This window comes from Schistocerca nitens, chromosome 9 (genome assembly GCF_023898315.1).
Source record: "Schistocerca nitens isolate TAMUIC-IGC-003100 chromosome 9, iqSchNite1.1, whole genome shotgun sequence".
Lineage (NCBI taxonomy): Eukaryota > Metazoa > Arthropoda > Insecta > Orthoptera > Acrididae > Schistocerca > Schistocerca nitens.
The window spans coordinates 93,853,501-93,875,256 of NC_064622.1; the positions used below are offsets into that span (position 1 = coordinate 93,853,501).

Here is a 21,756-nt window from a genome sequence, read left to right on the forward strand (position 1 = left end):
AAGGACTTTGTTTCGAAAGATTTACAAGACTGTTGAGTCATCTGAAGCTATGAAGCCATTCCACATAATCAAAATGCATACAAACGGCTTCTTTGGTTTTAAAGATGTTGCTGGAACATTGCTATCGATGGTAGGCGCGTTTCGTCACAGGGCTATTTGGTAACGGTGATAGCGTTACGGAGATGTTTAATAAACTCAAGTGGCAGACTCTGCAAGAGAGGCGCCCTGTATCGCGGTGTAGCTTGCTCGCCAGGTTTCGAGAGGGTGCGTTTCTGGATGAGGTATCGAATATATTGCTTCCCCCTACTTATACCTCCCGAGGAGATCACGAATGTAAAATTAGAGAGATTAGAGCGCGCACGGAGGCTTTCAGACAGTCGTTCTTCCCGCGAACCATACGCGACTGGAACAGGAAAGGGAGGTAATGACAGTGGCACGTAAAGTGCCCTCCGTCACACACCGTTGGGTGGCTTGCGGAGTATAAATGTAGATGTAGATGTAGATGTAGGGCCTAATATCTCTAAGCGCAGTATGATCCAAGTGTCTCATACGCATCCATCTCAAGTAGCAATTAAAAATGTTTACTCTGAAACAACAGCACGAAAAAACGCCAACATCTTCAAAGCATGCTGATATACTCGCAGTCCATGCCATACTTAGTCTGAAAGAACAGTCATGTTCCTCAGTTGCAAAATAGAAAGATGGTTCTAATGGCTCTGAGCACTATGGGACTTAACTTCTGAGGTCATCAGTCCCCTAGAACTTAGAACTACTTAAACCTAACTAACCTAAGGACATCACACACACACACACACATGCTCGAGGCAGGATTCGAACCTGCGACCGTAGCGGTCGCGCGGTTCCAGACTGTAGCGCCTAGAACCACTCGGTTACCTCGGCCGGCGCAAAATAGAAAGACCAGTAAACGACATTGCCATTTCTTCCTCAATAGCACAGGGAATTCTACAGAAAACTTCGCAACACTGATCCCAGGAATGGATCTGTGTAAGAAACAGAAGTCGGTGCTGGCCGGCCGAAGTGGCCGTGCGGTTAAAGGCGCTGCAGTCTGGAACCGCAAGACCGCTACGGTCGCAGGTTCGAATCCTGCCTCGGGCATGGATGTTTGTGATGTCCTTAGGTTAGTTAGGTTTAACTAGTTCTAAGTTCTAGGGGACTAATGACCTCAGCAGTTGAGTCCCATAGTGCTCAGAGCCATTTTTTTTTTTTTTTTTTTAGAAGTCGGTGCTGAAAGTTTTTTCTTGAATTTAAGTTTTTCGTCTCTCGTAGAAATTTAAAAGATCGGGAAAATGTTTTTGTCCACTATAGTTCTACTCGTTAAAACATAACTGCTGTATTTCTGTTCTTATTATACCACAAATAAAACGCAGTGTCTCGGTATTAATGGTACGTGAAACTAAAACTTTCTGATAGTCACTTAGAACTAATCAGTTCTCTGGTATGACATTTAGACCGAGTCATTTCGCTACTCTGGCGCTTTCAACATTCTTAATAAATTGTATATTTTCTAATGCGTTTCATTATTTTTTTCAGTAAAGTGGTGAGCAGAATAATTCTGTGGTATCTGAATACCTTCTCAATTTCTTAGATACAAATAGGATATTCATTCTCTTTGGTTCCCCTAATAAATGTGAGATTTTGCACTTAGAACGTCTGCATTTCCACTCTTCATATACCTTCACACAATTTATTTCGCCATCGAAATCTGTATTAGTCTTACTAGATATCGTATTGTGAAGTTCAGAGGATCCATATCCCCCACCTTTACAATTAAAACAGGCTTACGACAGGGAGACGCTCTTTCGTGTGTCCTCTTCAACCTTGCATTAGAGAAAGTGGTTCGGGAGAGTGATTTACATCTATACAATGGTCTCCGATTCGAACACAGTGAAGTAAAACTCTTGGTTTATGCAGACGATATAGTGTTGCTGAATGAAACCGAAGAAGAACTGAAAGACATGTACAGATCTCTCAGGCACAGTGCCGGCAAAATGGGGCTTTTGATTAACCAAGAGAAACCATATATATGGAAATAGGTCGAGTCATAAACCCAAATCCTTACTTTGAAATTGACCAGCATTCTAAATTCAGAAAAGTTCTCCAGTTTAAATACCTTGGATCACGTTTCAACAGTAAAAATATCATAAAAATGGATATAAATGAAAGAATAGCCTCAAGGTCAAGATATCTGTACTCACCAAACAGTCCACTAAAAAGTAAAGCTTTGTCAGTCACCACAAAGATGAAGATATACGACACTATCATCTGCCCCATAGTACTGTACGGTTCAGAAAGGTGGACACTTACAAAGAATGAAAGAGTAAAACTGAATGTTATCGAAAGAAAAGTAATGAGAAAAATCTGGGGACCTGTGTTGGAGAATGGTGTATGGGGAATTCGAAAGAGCAATGAAATTTATCAGTTAATGAAGCAACCCACTATCATCCAGAAATTAAAAAGTAGGAGACTGCAATGGGCTGGACATGTGACTAGAATGGAAAACAACACAATCACCAAGAAAGCATTTGAAGGAACTCTCCAGGCAACAAGACCATTGGGCCGACCCCGTGCAAGGTGGAAAGATAACACAGAGACGGATATCGCAGTACTAGGAATTTGCACAGGGTGGAGAGAGGCTGCGAGAGATAGAAGGCGGTGGAAGCAGATCGTTGATGCAGCGCGTGGTCTACAGGGCCTGTGATCGCTGGGAAGGAGAAGAAGAAATTGTATTGTTTGCGGCTATCTTCATCATCACCATCATAATCATCATCATCATATCATCATCGTCACCGTCGCCATCAGCAGCAGCCACTCGACATCTAATGCTGTACTCATGTAAAGCCTCCTCACCTGTACGCATTCATAAGACTGCTCTTTCAACTGTGTCTTTTGTCTGCCTTTCTTGGAATCCAACAAAGAGCTTCCATACGCCATCCACTATCGATTCGTCTACCTATACGTCCCACTTACCACCATCACATTTTCATTACGCTTCTAGTCACGTCTTACACTTCCAGAGCCATCTGTTTATTCTATTTTCTGTCCTGCTAATTCCTAACACGCCTTCCTCAAGTACATATACCAATCCATAATTCGTAACACTATCACGAACAGTTAAACAGTGAACTGCATTTGTAAACTGTATACTGTGCCGAAAATTTAGAAACGTTTACGTTTTGATGGGCTAGGCATTTCGTTTTTACAGTTAAATGTGGTCCACCATTAAGAAAGCTTAAGAATCATTGGTCTAAATTGTTGAATTGTGAGACTGAACTATTGATTACACTTCCCATTCGCAGAATCGATTAAATGGATCAATGATAACAAAATGAACTAAAAAAAAAGCCATGCCAAATGGAGCTACCACGGTCGAAACAAAACCTTAAGGACAGAAACAGCTAGACAAATCTAGATAATGTGTTCATTTTAGTCGGGTTTTGCAAATAAAATCTTTTTAAAAGTCATGGGTTTGCAAATGGTTTTATTCATTTTTGGAAAGTGTCTTATGAAACTAGTGTCGAATTTTTTTGTCAGGATGTCAGTTTCGAGCTACAGGATCATTTAGAGCTACATTCATAAGACTGCTCTTTCAACTGTGTCTTTTGTCTGCCTTTCTTGGAATCCAACAAAGAGCTTCCATACGCCATCCACTATCGATTCGTCTACCTATACGTCCCACTTACCACCATCACATTTTCATTACGCTTCTAGTCACGTCTTACACTTCCAGAGCCATCTGTTTGTTCTATTTTCTGTCCTGCTAATTCCTAACACGCCTTCCTCAAGTACATATACCAATCCATAATTCGTAACACTATCACGAACAGTTAAACAGTGAACTGCATTTGTAAACTGTATACTGTGCCGAAAATTTAGAAACGTTTACGTTTTGATGGGCTAGGCATTTCGTTTTTACAGTTAAATGTGGTCCACCATTAAGAAAGCTTAAGAATCATTGGTCTAAATTGTTGAATTGTGAGACTGAACTATTGATTACACTTCCCATTCGCAGAATCGATTAAATGGATCAATGATAACAAAATGAACTAAAAAAAAAGCCATGCCAAATGGAGCTACCACGGTCGAAACAAAACCTTAAGGACAGAAACAGCTAGACAAATCTAGATAATGTGTTCATTTTAGTCGGGTTTTGCAAATAAAATCTTTTTAAAAGTCATGGGTTTGCAAATGGTTTTATTCATTTTTGGAAAGTGTCTTATGAAACTAGTGTCGAATTTTTTTGTCAGGATGTCAGTTTCGAGCTACAGGATCATTTAGAGCTACAGGATCACCGTCAAACCATTAAAATCTCCTTAGCATGTAAATACATAATCCATCACGATTCTGATGATTATCGGTCTTAACTGTGTAAAAAGTACTGTTCTATTTTTATTTTTATTTGGGATGGGAATTTATATGTGAAAACGTAATCCTGCGAATTCTGGCACTGACAGTTTTGAGTGCGGGACATTCAAAATAACGACAGAGGTGACATACACTGTACATCTTGCCTTTCGGCAGGCCCTGGCATTTGATGATAATAAAGAAGTGTTTGAGTAATTGTTGACTTTCCAAATTTAGCTGTTTGGTCGTATCCACGACATACGTTCAACCTGTAAGTTTTTACGTATCTGACACATCAAGATAATAAATTATGAAACAGCTCTGAGCCTAAAATATTTTGAGTTTTAGATAAATTTGTCATTATTAGTTTCATACTGGATTATAAAAAATTATGATGAAGTGATGCTTTGTTGCCTTATGATGATCTTGTATATCGAAACTGTAAATACAACAAAATATGTACTTGACAACTGTCTGAGCATTTTCTAAGAGTTTAACAAAAGTTCTTATATTACTACTAAGCGACCGGTAAATACTCGTATTTCCATGAATTGAACACTGACGCCCTCTTACAAGGCAGTAACATTCCTGACAGGACTCCAGCAGTGACATTGCTGGTCGGACTTCACCAGTAATATTGCTGATCAGGCGTCAAGAAGAATCTAATAATTCCATCTCGACAGAAGGCAGTGCTGACAGGTGTGAACATTTCCAAACTACCACAATATCAGAATAAGGCATGGCTGCAAAACACTTACAAGAGGTATTTACAGAATCATGGAGAAAAAAATGGTAGGAAAAGAAATACACGAGGAAATAGTGACTCTACGAATTATCAAAGAAGATAGGTTGAAGATAGGAAAACTAACTTTTATAGAATTTGCATCTTTGGAAAAGGCTTTTGCCAATTTTGACTGGGGTACACTCTTTGAAAGTATGAAGGCAGCAGGAGTGAGATAGGGGCAGATAAGGATTATCTGCAACTTTCAGAAACCAGACTAGTTATATGAATCGAAGGCCATGACAGAGTACCAGTGATTGAGAACGGAGCGAGACAGGATGTTATTCAATCTGTACATTATGGAAGTAGCAAACGAAATCAGTAAGAAGTTTTGGAGGGGAAATGAAATACAGGGAGAAGAAATAAAAACTTCAACTTTTGACGATGCCAGCAGAACTGTGTAAGAGACAGCACGAACTTGGAAGAGCAGTAGATCGGAATGGATGATGTTTTGAAACGAGGTTATAAGACGAATATCAACAAATTAATACAAGGTAATGGAATGTAGTCGAGTTAAATCGGGTTACGTTAAGGGAATTAGACAAGGAAATGAGATTCTAAAAGTAGTAAATGGTATTTGGTATTTCGGCAACGTAGTAAATGCAACACACGTATTTCCACAAAAGAGGAATTTGTGAACATCTAACATAAATTTACGGAAGTGAAATGTGGACCATAAGCAGTTAAGAAAAGAGGAGAATAAGAGGGTTTGAAATGCGGTCCTGCAGAAGAATACCGAAGATTATATGGGTAGATCGAGTAACTAATGAGGAAGCACTGAGTCGGATTGGAGAAAAGAGACGATACAAGTTGATTAAAAGAAAGGGGAAAGTTGATAGTGCACATCCTGAGGTATTAAAGAATTTGGGAGGTAAAAATCGTAGAAGAAAACGAAGGACTAAAAACAGTAAGCGTGTCCAAATGGATGTAGGTCGCAGAAGTTATTGGGACACGAGGCGGCTTGCAGAGGACAGTCCAACGTGGAGCGCTGCTTCTTGGGGAGCTGGAATACCGAAAAGCGGCAAAAAGTCCCATTTTCAGTTTTTAAGTCTATAAAATAATTTGGAATTTTCTGCGTAAAATGATGCAGACTTTCTTAATAAACTGTAATTAGAAATGTTTTTATTTCCTTTTCCAAAATGGTATGTGCGTTCAGGAAAATTACCCTACTTGTGATGTGTAGGCACTCAAACATTCGCTTTTCCGAAAACATTAGGTATAAAAGGTATGCATCTACATCTACATCTACATCCATACTCCGCAAGCCACCTAACGGTGTGTGACAGAGGGTACATTGAGTACCTCTATCGGTTCTCCCTTCTATTACAATCTCGTATTGTTCGTGGAAAGAAAGATTGTCGGTATGCCTCAGTGTGGGTTCTAATCTATCTGATTTTATCCTCATGGTCTCTTCGCGAGATATACGTAGGAGGGAGCAATATACTGCTTGACTCCTCGGTGAAGGTATGTTCTCGAAACTTCAACAAAAGCCCGTACCGAGCTACTGAGCGTCTCTCCTGCAGAGTATCGGTTCAAATGGCTCTGAGCACTATGGGACTTAACTTCTGAGGTCATAAGTCCCCTAGAACTTAGAACTACTTAAACCTAACTAACCTAAGGACATCACACACATCCATGCCCGAGGCGGGATTCGAACCTGCGACCGTAGCGTGCAGAGTATTCCACTGGAGTTTATCTATCATCTCCGTAACGTTTTCGCGATTTCTAAATGATCCTGTAACGAAGCGCGCTGCTCTCCGTTGGATCTTCTTTATCTCTTCTATCAACTCTATCTGGTACGGATCCCACACTGGTGAGCAATATTCAAGCAGTGGGCGAACAAGTGTACTGTAACCTACTTCCTTTGTTTTCGGATTGCATTTCCTTAGGAATCTTCCAGTGAATCTCAGTTTGGCATTTGCTTTACCAACGATCAACTTCATATGATCATTCCATTTTAAATCACTTCTAATGCCTACTCCCAGATAATTTATGGAATTAACTGTTTGCAGTTGCTGACCTGCTATATTGTAGCTAAATGATAAAGGATCTTTCTTTCTATGTATTCGCAGCACATTGCAGTTGTCTACATTGAGATTCAATTGCCATTCTCTGCAGCATGCGTCAATTCGTTGCAGATCCTCCTGCATTGCAGTACAATTTTTCATTGTTACAACCTCTCGATATACTACAGCATCATCCGCAAAAAGCCCCAGTGAACTTCCGATGTTATCCACAAGATCATTTATGTATATTGTGAATAGCAACGGTCCTACGACACTCCACTGAGGCACACCTGAAACCACTCTTACTTCGGGAGATACAAATGCATTTCACTCTTCTGTTGTAGAAACTTTGATATTTCGTTTGGTGCCATTGTCATAGAAAGTAGCTGTGTTTGCAGTACAGTTTTCGATCTGTGAATTAATGTTTTAAGTCTACAGCTTCTTTTTGCACCTCGTTCGGAGATTGTTACGTGTCTTCTTACTACTTTTGTTGCTTGAGCGACTTGGTTTCTACGATGCCTTCAAGTGTATAGTTATTTAAAAAGCGTAAGTTCTGTGGGAACTGATTTACGGACACCTTCTGTGTAAGTGATTCTGCTGAGATATCTTATCGCTCTCGCACTATAGACATGTCTTCTTAACAATAGCCCACTTAATAAACTGTAATTAGAAATATTTTTATTTCCTTTTCCAAAATGGAAATTCTATCCCAGTGGCTGCTATGCAAGCAAACCAGCTAATGTGTAGAGGCTTGGGGCATCCTCATCATCCCAGAAGATGTGCAAAGGCAAAGGTCCCGAGTTCGAGTCTCAGTCCGGCACACAGTTTTAATCTGCCAGGAAGTTTCAAAACCCTCATAATTTGTGAACTCGTGTGCCTAAGAATTTATTTGTTGGGATGAAAACTAAAAAGGAGGGGGGGGGTTCACTGATGCTGTTATTTCGTCTAGGTAGATTAAAGGTCGTTGAAAGGCTTGAGATTGTTCCTGATGTTAACACCAACGAAGGTCTTCAACTTCTGGACAAAGTGCGAGTAAGCAAGGATCAGTATGGATGATGATGTTTGGTTTGTGGGGTGCTCAACTGCGCGGTTATCAGCGCCCGTACGAATTCCCAACCTTTGCTCAGTCCAAACTCGCCACTTTCATGAATGGTGATGAAATGATGAGAACAACACAAACACCCTGTCATCTCGAGGCAGGTGTAAATCCCTGACCCCGCCGGGAATCGCTCCCGTTCTCGGGAAGCAAGAACGCGACCGCGAGACCACGAGCAGCGGACGGATCAGTATGGAGCTGACTGTAATATAAAGAAATCAAGGGCAGCTAGGAGAAGAGAGCTTCTAGGCGAAGAAGAAGAAGAACCGTAAGATGACGCTGATAACTGCCCTGGACAATTCTGATATTGGAATAAAAGTTGTTTGTGAATCTTCACAACACATTATGTTAACCTCATTTTCAAACTTCTGAAATATGTACCTTTATCTCACAAATTACAAAACGAATGACATTCAAATTTTCAGAAGTGCTATAAAATAGTTAAAGGGTGCCACTGAACTAGAATCATGACAGCGGCTGGCTTTTTCTCTCAATAAGGGAGATTTATATGAAATTCACCCAAATTAACAATGCCTAAAGGATAAAAAATTGAAAAATATTGTATCAAAAGGAGCACTGATTGTAGTTCAGTGAGCTATAATACATGTTGAGAACAGCTGCCAAAATTTCAAATTCTAGGTATAACAGTTCCAGAGAAAAAAGTACATAAATTTAACTAATTTAACATTGGCGAGATAGGGCGTTCCAACGTCCGTCAAGGCAGTTTTTTGGACTGAAGACCATAACAACGACGAGATCGCTGAAGACTAGAGCAAAAGTTTTTCAAACGATAAACGAAAAGTCCTAGTCTTCGGCTTTCAAGGTCATCTTGAGGCATTTACTATTGTCGCCAAAGAAGTTACAGTGTTTGTAAATGATATTCGAAAATAAGTTACACATCTAGATTGAAGCAGAAACGTGCAGTAAATAATATCTTTGACAGTGTGGTGGTAATGCAGTGTAAAAAGTAAAGAATTGAACAGTAAATCAACATAAATGGAGTAGACAGGAAAACTTTAACACAAAACTGGAACAGCAAGCCTACATAATAGTTTATATTAATAAACAAAAGCACCCGAGGGGGAACCTGTTCCCCTACCGGGCGCGTCCCCAGGTGGCGGATAGGGGAAAGCTCTACAGATATGTAGGGTAGGTGGGAAATAAAATACCACCCGTGGACCAACACAGGACCAGAAATCCAAAGGCGACTGTCCCACATTGGGCGGTCTTTGGTCAGCGTCTGTTCCCCAGGTCAGGGGCGGCTGGGAAAAACCTCCAGGGCTAACAACCGTGGTTGTAAATTTGTGGCTCGAAGAGTCACCCCTTACATAATAATATCAATCATGGAAGAGTGTAATGTGAAACAAATTACCCCAGGTGGACAATCCACCGCACCAAGGTGCGCAAGCAGACTATCGGATTCTGGGGAGTCTGCAGCATTGCACAGAGATGAATCGGGACATGATAAGACATCAAGCAAATTGAAATGTAAAAAAACAAGTTACATAGCTACTTTCAATGTAAACTCTCTTTTAAAAACAGGAAAATTAAAACATCTTACAGATACCCTCAAACATCATAGAATACTCATAACATCACTACAAGAAACTCGATACATAGATGAAAACAATTTTGATTCCGGAGGTTTCAGAATATACAAAGGAAAGGTAGGCAAAAGAATAATGAAAAACACACCCCACCTCGGAACGGGCTTTATAATAGATAAAAGTATTTTAGACTCCATTATCAGCTTTCAATCACAATCGGAAAGACTCTCCACACTCACTTTTAAATCTGCTAATAGAGTATACACAATTGTGAATGCACATGCCCCCATAAATGAAGACAATAGGAAAAATAAGGAAAAGGTGGAACGTTTTTGGGAACAACTAGATGACGCGGTGCAAAAGATCCCAGACAAACACATCATACTTACGGGGGACTTCAATGCTCAAGTAGGAAAAGAAAAGAAATACAAAAATATTGTTGGAAACTACCCAGTGCACAATAGAACTAACCAAAATGGAGTCAGATTAGTAGAACTCTGCCAAGCGCATGGCTTGATCCTGAAATCCACAGCCTTTAAGAGACTACCCAGAAAACAGAAGACATGGACCTCACCAAACCCACACTTGGGTGAATTTCAACTTGATCATGTGGCGATAAAATGGAAACACCATACAGAAATACAAAATGTCAAAGTACTCAGAGGAGCAAACTTGGATTCTGATCACTATCTTTCTAAAATAAAACTCAAAATTATCCCCAAAAGGAAAGATAGAAACAGTAAACCCAAAAGCAGAAGATACGATCCAGAAAAGATAATGAATTCGAAGGAGTTTCCCCTCGCGACTCAAGATATAAGGAACCAAAATTGGGATCAAATGAAGGAAAGCCTACTAACCAAAGCTGAACAAATAGCACCTATAACCAAAATCAAAAAACACGCATGGTGGACAGAGGAATGTGACAAACTTATTGAGCAAAGAAAGAAAGCATGGCAACAGATGCAATCTCAGAAAAATGAATATAATAGGCAAAATTTCCTGAGTGTAAGAAAATTAGTGAGTAAAAACCTCAAAAGAACTAAAAAAGCACAAGAAGATCAACTCCTTTTGCAGATCAACGAAGACTTCAACAAAAACAAGACTAGGAGCTTTTACAGAACTTTTAAACAAAAAATAACCAAGTACAGCCCACCGACACTCCAATTACAAGATAAAAATGGTAATATTGCACACAACAACAGGGATAATTGCAAAATTCTGAGGGAATATTTCAGAAACCTTCTCAACTGTAAAGAACCAATTGAAAAAATGGATTTCAGCAACTCAACTTCAACAAGTCCTAACTCAGAACCACCCACCGTCGAGGAACTACAATCAATCATTTTGAATCTCAAAAACTATAAGGCTTCGGGAGAGAACCAAATTACAGCTGAACTGTGGAAAAATGTCAATAGAAATGCCATAGAATCTCTCCAAAACATATTTGAAGAAATATGGAAAACAGAAAGAATTCCGGATGAATGGAAGATGGCCCTCATTCACCCAATTCATAAGAGGGGATCCAGAACAGACCCCAACAATTACAGAGGGATTTCGCTCCTTGACGTAACATACAAAATACTGTCTAAAGTCCTTTTGAACAGAGCAGAACCCCAGCTAGATTGTCAACTTGGAGAATACCAGGCAGGCTTCAGAAAGGGAAGATCCTGCCCAGAACAAATTCTAAACCTCAAAAATCTTATGGCCTACCAAAAATCGAGAGCAAAAGCGTATGTCATCACATTCATTGACTTTCAAAATGCGTACGACTCCATAGACAGGGAATCTCTAATCTCCATATTAAAAGAATTGAACCTAGACAATAAAACTACAAACCTAATTAGAGAAACCATCACCAACACATACTCCAAAATTAAATTTATGGGAGAACTCTCAGACCTATTTGAGATAAAAACTGGAGTACGACAAGGTGATGGACTCTCTCCATTGTTATTTAACTGTGCCCTAGAAAAAATAGTAAGAGAATGGAACAAGAAAATCAATAGTGGAATCCGACTAGGAACAAAAAACAAAGGCATCAAGGTTAATTGCCTAGAATTTGCAGATGATATGGCCCTACTAGCTGAAACATGGGAAGAAGCCAAAGAACAGATCCTCGAATTACAGAAACAAGCAGAGAAAATAGGCCTTAAAATTTCTTTTAAAAAAACCAAAATAATCACAAATATAAAAAAGCCAATGAAATATCTTAAAGTAAGAGACCAAAAGATCGAAATTGTTAAAGAATTCAAATATCTTGGTGAATGGATTAGCTGGAACGCCCTTGAGAAAAAAGCAATAGAATTAAGAAGAAACTAGCCTTTCAGCTTACTAAAAATACTTATAATAAAAAGTCCCTCTCATGGAATTCAAAAATAAAACATTACAACACTGCCATTAAACCAGAAGCACTATATGCAGCTGAGACATTATCTATCACTAACCATGGCCCGATTGAAAGGCTAGAGATCAAAGAAAGAAAAATATTGAGAAAAATTTTAGGCCCCAAATTTCATAACGACAAACTAATTCATACCAAAAATGAAACACTCTACAAAACCACAGAAAAACTTTCGGATACAATGAGGAAAAGAAGAATTGAGTTTTATGGGCACATTCTCAGAATGAACCCAAATAGACTTACAAAAAGAATGTTTGACTACTTCAGGAATAAAAAATCCAAACCAAATTGGTTTATCCAAACAGAGAAAGACTTAAGAGAACAACACATCACAGAAAAAATGCTCACAGACAGGACCGCAAAAATGATAAGCAAAGACAGAAAAGAGGGATTCCAGCTCCAAAATAGGAAGAAAAGAACGATTGTCATCTCTGATGAGGAAAGAAAAGCAAGATCGGAAAGAATGAAGCAGTACTGGGCGAAAAGAAAGGCACAGAACACACAGAAGTGATTGATTCAACGTACCCCAAAGTTGGGTGAAACGAAGAAGAAGAAACAAAAGCAATGAAATAAAATAAAATTAGTACTTGATAAGGGTACTTCAGGAGGTATAAAACATGGAGAGCGATACACAAACCAATTGAAAGGAGAAAGAATTATCAGTGTAGCCTAAGAATATATGAGCATTTTAAACAATATCAGTAAGGTTAACAGAAGTGAATAAATACAGGAAAATGGAGAAGTGTGAGGGAACATACAGTAAATGCCATCTTTGTGAGTGTGGTGGTACTGCATTTAGAAAAGTAAAAAGTTGAAACAATATACAAATATAAAAGGAGCGAACAGGAAAAACATTAACACTATACTCAAACCACTTTGCATTAAATAAATAAAATAAGTAAAATAAAAACAGTACTTGATGAGACAACTACAAGAGGTATTAAACATGGAAAGTAATAGAAGTAACAATTAAAAGAAAGACTTAACAGTTGTTACTAAAGTATATACGGATTACACAGACCATTTTAATAAGTCATAGCGTGTAGGCTTTCACGGCCGGCGTCTTCAGTAATTAAAACTTACGGGCTAAGAGGCCGTGGTCCAATAGTAGAAATACTTCTCCCTGACGTTTCGTTGCCAGCTGCGGGCAACATCATCTGAGGTGAGTCTACGACTGGCTACGACTACGACTGGCTGTCATTGTAATAAGGTTAAAGAACACAATGAATACAGGAAAATTGGGCAATATGTAGGAACAGACATTTGGGAAGTAATGAAAAACAGAGGGGATTGTGTAAAGTTTAGGAGAGGAAAAGTGTTAAGCTGTGTCAGGTCATTTAAGATTAGATCTGGACCGTAAGCTAGATGTTTGTTAATTTTCAGAGCTCCCAGCAGGTTGAGTTTTTGGCCTTTGTTTGCTAAGTGAAGGACACGGCACTCTGGCTTGTAATAGTGACCTTAATTCAGTACAAGCTCAGGAAATGTGGAGTCGTTATTAAAACGATTGGTTGCTACCAGTTTAACAGAGAAAATGCTAACGCAGTTACGATGCGGCTCATTCACATTGTACTCCTTTCAGATTAAGCTGATACAATAGCTCCCTACTTAGCAATCATATACAACCGCTCGCTCACCGATAGATCTGTACCTACAGATTGGAAAATTGCTCAGGTCGTACCAGTGTTTAAGAACGGTAGTAGGAGTAATCCATCGAACTACAGACCTATATCATTGACGTCGGTTTGCAGTAGGGTTTTGGAGCATATACTGTATTCAAACATTATGAATCACCTCGAAGGGAACGATCTATTGATACGTAATCAGCATGGTTTCAGAAAACATCGTTCTTGTGCAACGCAGCTAGCTCTTTATTCGCACGAAGTAATGGCCGCTATCGAAAGGGATCTCAAGTTGATTCCGTATTTCTAGATTTCCGGAAAGCTTTTGACACCGTTCCTCAGAAGCGACTTCTAATCAAGCTGGGGGCCTATGGGGTATCGCCTCAGTCGTGCGAGTGGATTAATGATTTCCTGTCATGAAGGTCGCAGTTCGTAGCAATAGGCAGCAAATCATCGAGTAAAACTGAAGTGATATCAGGTGTTCCCCAGGGAAGCGTCCTGGGATCTCTGCTGGTCCTAATCTACGTAAATGACCTGGGTGACAATCTGAACAGTACTCTTAGGTTGTTCGCAGATGATGCTGTAATTTACCGTCTAGTAAGGTCATCCGAAGACCAGTATCAGTTGCAAAGAGATTTAGAAAAGATTGCTATATGGCGTGGCAGGTGGCAGTTGACGCTAAATAACGAGAAGTGTGAGGTGATCCACATGAGTTCCAAAAGAAATCCGTTGGAATTCGATTACTCGATAAATAGTACAATTCTCAAGGCTGTCAACTCAACTAAGTACCTGGGTGTTAAAATTACGAACAACTTCAGTTGGAAAGACCAAATAGATAATATTGTGGGGAAGGCGAGCCAAAGGTTGCGTTTCATTGGCAGGACACTTAGAAGATGCAACAAGTCCACTAAAGAGACAGCTTACACTACACTCGTTCGTCATCTGTTAGAATACCGCTGCGCGGTGTGGGATCCTTAGCAGGTGGGATTGACGGAGGACATCGAACGGGTGCAAAAAGGTCAGCTCGTTTTGTATTATTACGTAACAGGGGTGAGAGTGCGGCAGATATGATACGCGAGTTGGGATGGAAGTCATTAAAGCAAAGATGTTTCTCGTCGCGGCGAGATCTATTTACGAAATTTCAGTCACCAACTTTCTCTTCCGAATGCGAAAATATTTTGTTGAGCCCAACCTACATAGGTAGGAATGATCATCAAAATAAAATAAGAGAAACCAGAGCTCGAACAGAAAGGTTTAGGTGTTCGTTTTTCCCGAGCACTGTTCGGGAGTGGAATGGTAGAGAGATAGTATGATTGTGGTTCGACGAACCCTCTGCCAAGCACTTTAATGTGAATTTCAGAGTAATCATGTGGATGTAGATGTAGATGTACTCAGCTTTCGCAAAATGTACCACCGGTATGCTAGCCTACACGAATGTAATCGGAAGTTCGCGAGTAGATTCTGAAACGACGGCTGTAGTGCTGGAGGAGCCGGTGCGAGTGCTCACCTGCTGCTGTGCAGACGAGAGCGGCGAGGGCGAGAAGCAGCGCCGGCAGCGGCCTCATCGCAGACAGCGTCCCCCCCGCCGAGTGGGACGGAGGTGCCTCATCGGCTCTCCGAGTCCCTCGCCTCATATATATACATATTGCCCCGCGGCGCACTCCAGTAGCGGCCTGCAGCGGTATCAGTGGGTGAGCCATCGCCTCGTCATATGACCTCGTGTCATCGGCTGCGGCCGCCCACGAACGTCTGCCTGTCGCTACCCGCAGACTTCTCGCCGATAGTTTGTCCTCGTCTTTGGCAAAGGGAGAAAAAAAGAGAGAACGACGAGGAGCAGAGGTCGTCATTAACTGTCCAGACTCAGGGACGCAACTGTTGTTCGTGTCCGCGGTATCTTCAATGCGATTCTGTCTGTTTTAAGTATTCGGGAGTTGACCGTGGTTTTAAACTTTCCTTGCTTTTTGCGTTTAATTTGATTGCGAAACCTTTGATATGGAACTTAACATATACATGGATGGACATGAGAAATGAAAGGTTGCAATAAATTTTTCACCTGTGATTATTACTTTACGTATGAAATATTCTGTTGCAGATTAATAAAATTGAATTACTTTGAACATTCCAAAATAATTATTCAAGTTTTAAATTGAAAGGTCTCTGTTGGATTCCTTTCATGTTAATTTCTTAAATCTATTGTAATTTACGGCATACATTCCACTTCTAAATTTACTGTGTTGTTTCTGACTCTATCTGGGAGGAGACTGAGCAGTGGAAAGTGTTACTTTTACACATAATCAAGAACGATCTGTCACACTACTACACTTTAAAACACAGTTTATATGCAATTCATGTCACAGTCTCATACGGAACCTACATCCGCTTTCTTTTATATACTGTATATGATAAGATACTGTCATCCCCCTTCCCTTCTGTGTGAAAGGATGAATGAGCAAATGTATTTCTAGTTGCATGCTCGATGGTAGCAGACAAGCCGGTCTGCTAGAGAACAGTAGGACCAACGTTGGAACAGGTAGCTACACTTTCTAAAAGCAAAGAGGTTTCTATTCTTGGTATGGTCCAGTCCGGCCCTTGTCATGTTGGTATAGGAAGCTGCCTCTCTGGTCACTTCCGTTTGTATCTGTGAGGTACCCTCGGTAGGGGCCCACGCTATTCTGTCTGCAGCGAGCGTCTGATGTGGTAAGATCTCCAGCTAAGCGCGTCTCTGCTAAGTCCGTAAGACAATGGATTTCTTAAGTTCAGCCTAACTGAAAACTTGAACACCTTTATTTCAGGTTTAGATCCAAAATATCTTATGTTATCTTAAATTGCAACGCAGTGTAATCCTAGTGTGAAGTTCAGAATATCTTGCAGTAGCTGTTGATATACTTTCCGGGATGTGAGGTCGTGGTCCAAGAACTTTTCTGCTCCTTACGTTTCGTCCAGAACTGCGCTGGACTTCCTCAGAGGCGCTGCTCCGCTGAGTCTTGCCGACTGACTGGTCGGGTGTCTGAGAGCGACTTATATATTGTGAGAAAGGGGGGCGTGGTTCAGGTGACACGTGATGAGCAGTGATAATCCATAGCAAAGATAAGATTGACTATCGATTACCACCTTGTTAAAGATAAAAATTGTTAGCAATTTTGTAGAGCCACTGATAATCCATAGCAAAGATAAGGTTGACTATCGATGTAAGTAGGCTGTTTAGGTTTTTTTATTGGTAACGCCACCTCTGTATTAAAATCACTGGCTGTGCTGTGTGCAGTCTGTGGCTGCTTTGCGTTGTTGTAATACTCGCCATTGTAGTGCTAGGCAGCTGGCTGTGAACAGCGCGTAGCGTTGCGCAGTTGGAGGTGAGCCGCTAGCAGTGGTGGATGTGGGGAGAGAGATGGCGGAGTTCTGAAATTTGTCATGAACTGCTATATATATATATATATATATATATATATATATATATATATATATATATATATATATATATATATATATATATATGATGACTATTAAGGTAAATACAACGTTTGTTCTCTATTAATATCTTTCATTTGCTAACTATCCCTATCAGTAGTTAGTGCCTTCCATAGTTTGAATCTTTTATTTAGCTGGCAGTAGTGGCGCTAGCTGTATTGCAGTAGTGGGAGTAAACAAGATTTTTGTGAGGTAATGAGGTAAGTGATTTGTGAAAAGAACAGGTTAATGTTAGTCAGGGCCATTCTCTTGTAGAGTTTATTTAAAGTCAGATTGCATTGCGCTAAAAAAAATATTGTGTGTCAGTTTAAGCACAGTCTAGTATAATTGTTCAAAAGGGGACGTTTCATATGGCGACCCTGCCAGGATACCTCACTGGAATCTTCTGATTTTTTTATTGTAGTTTGTGTAATTAGTGTAGCTTTTGTTTATTGGCAGCGCGTAATTATAGAGAGAATTTCCATTGTCGTTGTAGTTTTTCATTGTTGTACAGTAAAACAGTTGTGGCATGCATGTAGATTTGCACCAAGTATTTCGCAGCTGCAATTAACTAGATATTATTTTCAGTGTTATGTTAATGTGTTCTCTCAAATTGTGTTTTTCTGTGTTGTCGTGTGAAATACTGTGACAATAATGGCGTGTGAAAAACGTAATACTAGGCTCCAAAGTAAACTGCGAAATGACAGTGAAAACGAAAGCAGTGTGCTAGTGCCACCGAGTAATGAATTAACTGATGTTCAAAGTAATAATTTGGTAATTGTGCATAGGGAAATGGAGCGGGCGGCAAACAATGGCGTAGACAGTGAAACAATTAGTGAGCAGTGAAGCATTATCGATCGGTCGGTCGGCAACAGCTCGCCTCAGGAATCCGAAATGACAGGACACAATTTCGCAAATACTGTAGATTCAGGTTCTGGGTCACCACCGTTTTCTCAAATGACTCAAGACACATTTTCTGCTTGTCAAAATGTGAATGTTGCCGGTGAAAATGCACTGCCAAAAAGCATAGAGAAACAGATTCCAGACACTAATACATTATTATTGCAATTAATGCAACAAATGGAACAAAATCAGAGACAAATGGGACAAAATCTTAAAAAGTTAGACACAGTGGAACAAAATCTTAAAAAGTTAGACACAGTGGAACAACACCAGAGACAAACATAGCAACAATTAGACGCAATGGAACAAAAGCTTCAAAAGTTAGACTCAGTGGAACATAAGCTTGAACAAATACGTGAAGATTTAACTACTGAGTTACATAACATCGAATCTAAATGTCAAATGTCTGTAATGACGTAAAAACACAAATTTGTGAGCATTTTCAACCTATTTTTTCGCGGCATGAAAATGCATTACAGAATCACGTAGCAGCCTTAAAAGAACTGCAAACCATTGTTCATGAAAATCACGACACCTTGCAAGCTAAAATTGACTCAGTTGCATCTACCGATTCGGTTATGCAACTTGCAAAAACTCAGGAAATTTTAAAGGACACAGTAAATACTCTGAAATTTGGTTCAGAAAAACACACTGAGGAAATAAGTACACTATCGGAGAAAGTAGCCGAACTTTCGGATCAGGTCACTAACTTATCTTCAAAGGTAGATGATGATCTGAATGACACAAGACCTGTAGCCTTCACTGACACAGAAGAGTATGAACAAATTAGAAAATTCAAACACAATCAAAATCAAATCAATACACAGTACAAAAGAGAAATCCGGGAAGTACAAGAGCAGTTGACGCAGGTAATACAAGAATTACATATTTCAGAGGACACTCGTGCTCCAGTACGGGAAGAGGGACATAGAAATACGGAACAACCACAAAATAATAACACAGGACATTTCGGAAGTTATGAAAGAAATTGGCAATGTGCACCGAATTTTGAGATTGAACCGCCGACACGACGTAACAATGACCGACATGCGACTCGCCGACATGATGATTTTGACTATAAGCTGTTCATTAATACACGTAAATTCAAAACATTTAAGAATTTTGCCAACGACATTCATCCACAAGCGTGGCTCCATCAATTCTCTCATTGTTTTCCTCCCAACTGGTCATTAGAACACAGATTAGAATTTATGTGTGGCTACTTAGAGAATGAACCAGCTGTAAGAATGCGATCGGTCATTCACGATTGCCACAGTGAAGGAGAATTTTACCATGCCTTCCTCTCAGCATATTGGTCTCAAGCCACATAAGACCGAGTAAAACATAGCATCATAATGATGAAACGTTTTGAACAATCTGAATTTTCCAGTATTATGAAATATTTTGAAGACATGTTGCATAAGAATCAGTATCTTTCAAACCCATACAGCCCCTCAGAACTCATCCGAATTTGCTTAATCAAACTGCCTGAACATTTACGACATATTATTTTGGCAGGACGTTGCAAAGACGACATTGAAGCTTTTCAGGGACTGTTACAAGAACTGGAAATTGACACTGACAATCGGGGAACGCGGAAACAGGAGCACAACAATTACAGGTCACATCTGTCACAATTCCGCGATGAAAGAAATAATAACTGGACACGACAAGGCTATTCTTACAACGTAAATCATGACCAAAACAGACACCACCCGTATGACAACCGTTGGCAGAGTAAAAATAATTACAGAGAAAGATCGCATTTCCATAGTAATGACTATCACAGATATTACCATAGAAACAGACAATATGGGAACCAAAACAATTATTATCAAGGGAGACAGAATAACTTCAGACGCAACAGTTCGGCGCACAGTTACGATTCAGGGAGAAATTCTCCACCACGTGACGGACAAGGAAGAAACTACGGAACCTACCGACATGACGACAGACGATATATTCGTAACGACAGACGTGAATTTCATCAGAACTGGCGGGATTCTAACAGAGCTGGGCCCTCTCGGCAAGGCGAATTTGTAGAAGTTCGGTCTCCTAATCCCAATAACGGCGTGCGCCAACAAAGGGACAGACAATGACTCGCACCGCAGGCAGCCGCATGCGCCAGCTGGCTCAGGGAAAAATAACATAGACGCTAACCTTGAGAAAAATTTCAGTATTCTTTACCGACGTATACTGCATGGCAATTGCATTCAAGTTCAAACTCTGAGTACTATGAAGAGTAAAGGTTTACACCACATTTCACATGTAAAACCGTTTATTGAAAGATAATCTGCTTTTTAACCTTGTCTTTGCCATATAACTTTTCACTTTACATTGCTAGTAAGCTTTGTCAGACTTAAGAAACTGTTAACATGCAACAATGTTTGAAGTTAAATATCTAGTCAAGAACCAAGAGAACTTATTTAAACAGAAATTACGAATGCATTGTTATAGTGAGCAGACGACACAGTGTTGTATTTGTACATTCTTGCTTGTTAGCTGCACGATTACGTAACGACTATCAGGCTTACATACTTAGGACACATACTAGTACTGCTAATGAGATTTTAATGCAACATTTTGGTTTACTTGAAAATACATTCTGGAGTTTGTGTGACAGCTACACGACTATATCACGACGCTACTAATGTGTGACACAATTTACATTGTTGCTTTTGCGGTGTATCTGTTTTATATCTGCACAATTTTTTTTGAATTCTTCTGGAAAGTAAAACATGTTTTAGTAGTAACTTTTGTGGTATAGCTACAAGGAGACAGCCTTTTCTGTAGCACAACAATACGTTACAGCACAGTACTTTCTTCATCACGGTAATAAGAGTAATAGCTAAGATATCTATACGCAAAGCATTTCACTTTTGTTTATCATGAGGTAAGTACATTGACTTCTGCAGAACTTAGCTTTCGGAGGACGATAACTACGACACTTCCACAGAGATTATCTTACAACATGATGCACAGTTTAGCGCTACAGTACACGTATTTGAGTGATTAATTTTGTACTTAAAACATTTATTTTTAAAGATTTTTGAATTGCAAAGAAAGTTTTCCGTGATACATTTCATTCCATTGCTGTAATCTGTAACACCTGAGGGTATAATTACATTAATCCTCAGGGGGGTACACGCCTACTTTGTGCACCATGTGTTTGGCAAGCACAAGGAGCCCTAGCTAATATGGTATTTGCTTATACAACTTTACACATCGGTATCATATTTCTCTAACACAGAATTACACAGCTATATGATCATTTAACTGAGAGAGACAAACTTTTTTTTATTACATCAGTGACAGATGTTTACGTAATTATACCGTTGGATAACTTCACACTTACGAAATTGTATTTTGTCTGTACTTAGTGAACTGTTCATATCATTTTGGAACCATTGTGATACTATGAGAGCTTTGAATGATGTATTTGGTAAGGGAGCATGATTTTAAAGTACATTTGAGGTAGATGACACTTTTGACATGAGCAGAGAATTTTTTTAGGTTTTGAAATTATTGGAGGAAGCTACGACGTTTTTGAGATTTGACTGAGGTTTTATGATGTTATTATTACGGCGACGATGTGTA

At 39.7% G+C, this 21,756-nt stretch overlaps 1 protein-coding gene across 1 annotated transcript in view; it reads right to left on the reverse strand.

Annotated features, from left to right (window-relative positions):
• LOC126203671 (uncharacterized) overlaps positions 1–15,527 on the reverse strand; it is a 50,509-nt gene extending 34,982 nt beyond the window's left edge. Inside the window, exon 1 of the mRNA XM_049938036.1 lies at positions 15,320–15,527. Coding sequence (XP_049793993.1) covers positions 15,320–15,512 — 193 coding nt within the window. The 5' untranslated portion in view covers positions 15,513–15,527. The remainder of the gene's footprint in view (positions 1–15,319) is intronic.
• Between the last annotated feature and the right edge of the window lie 6,229 nt (positions 15,528–21,756).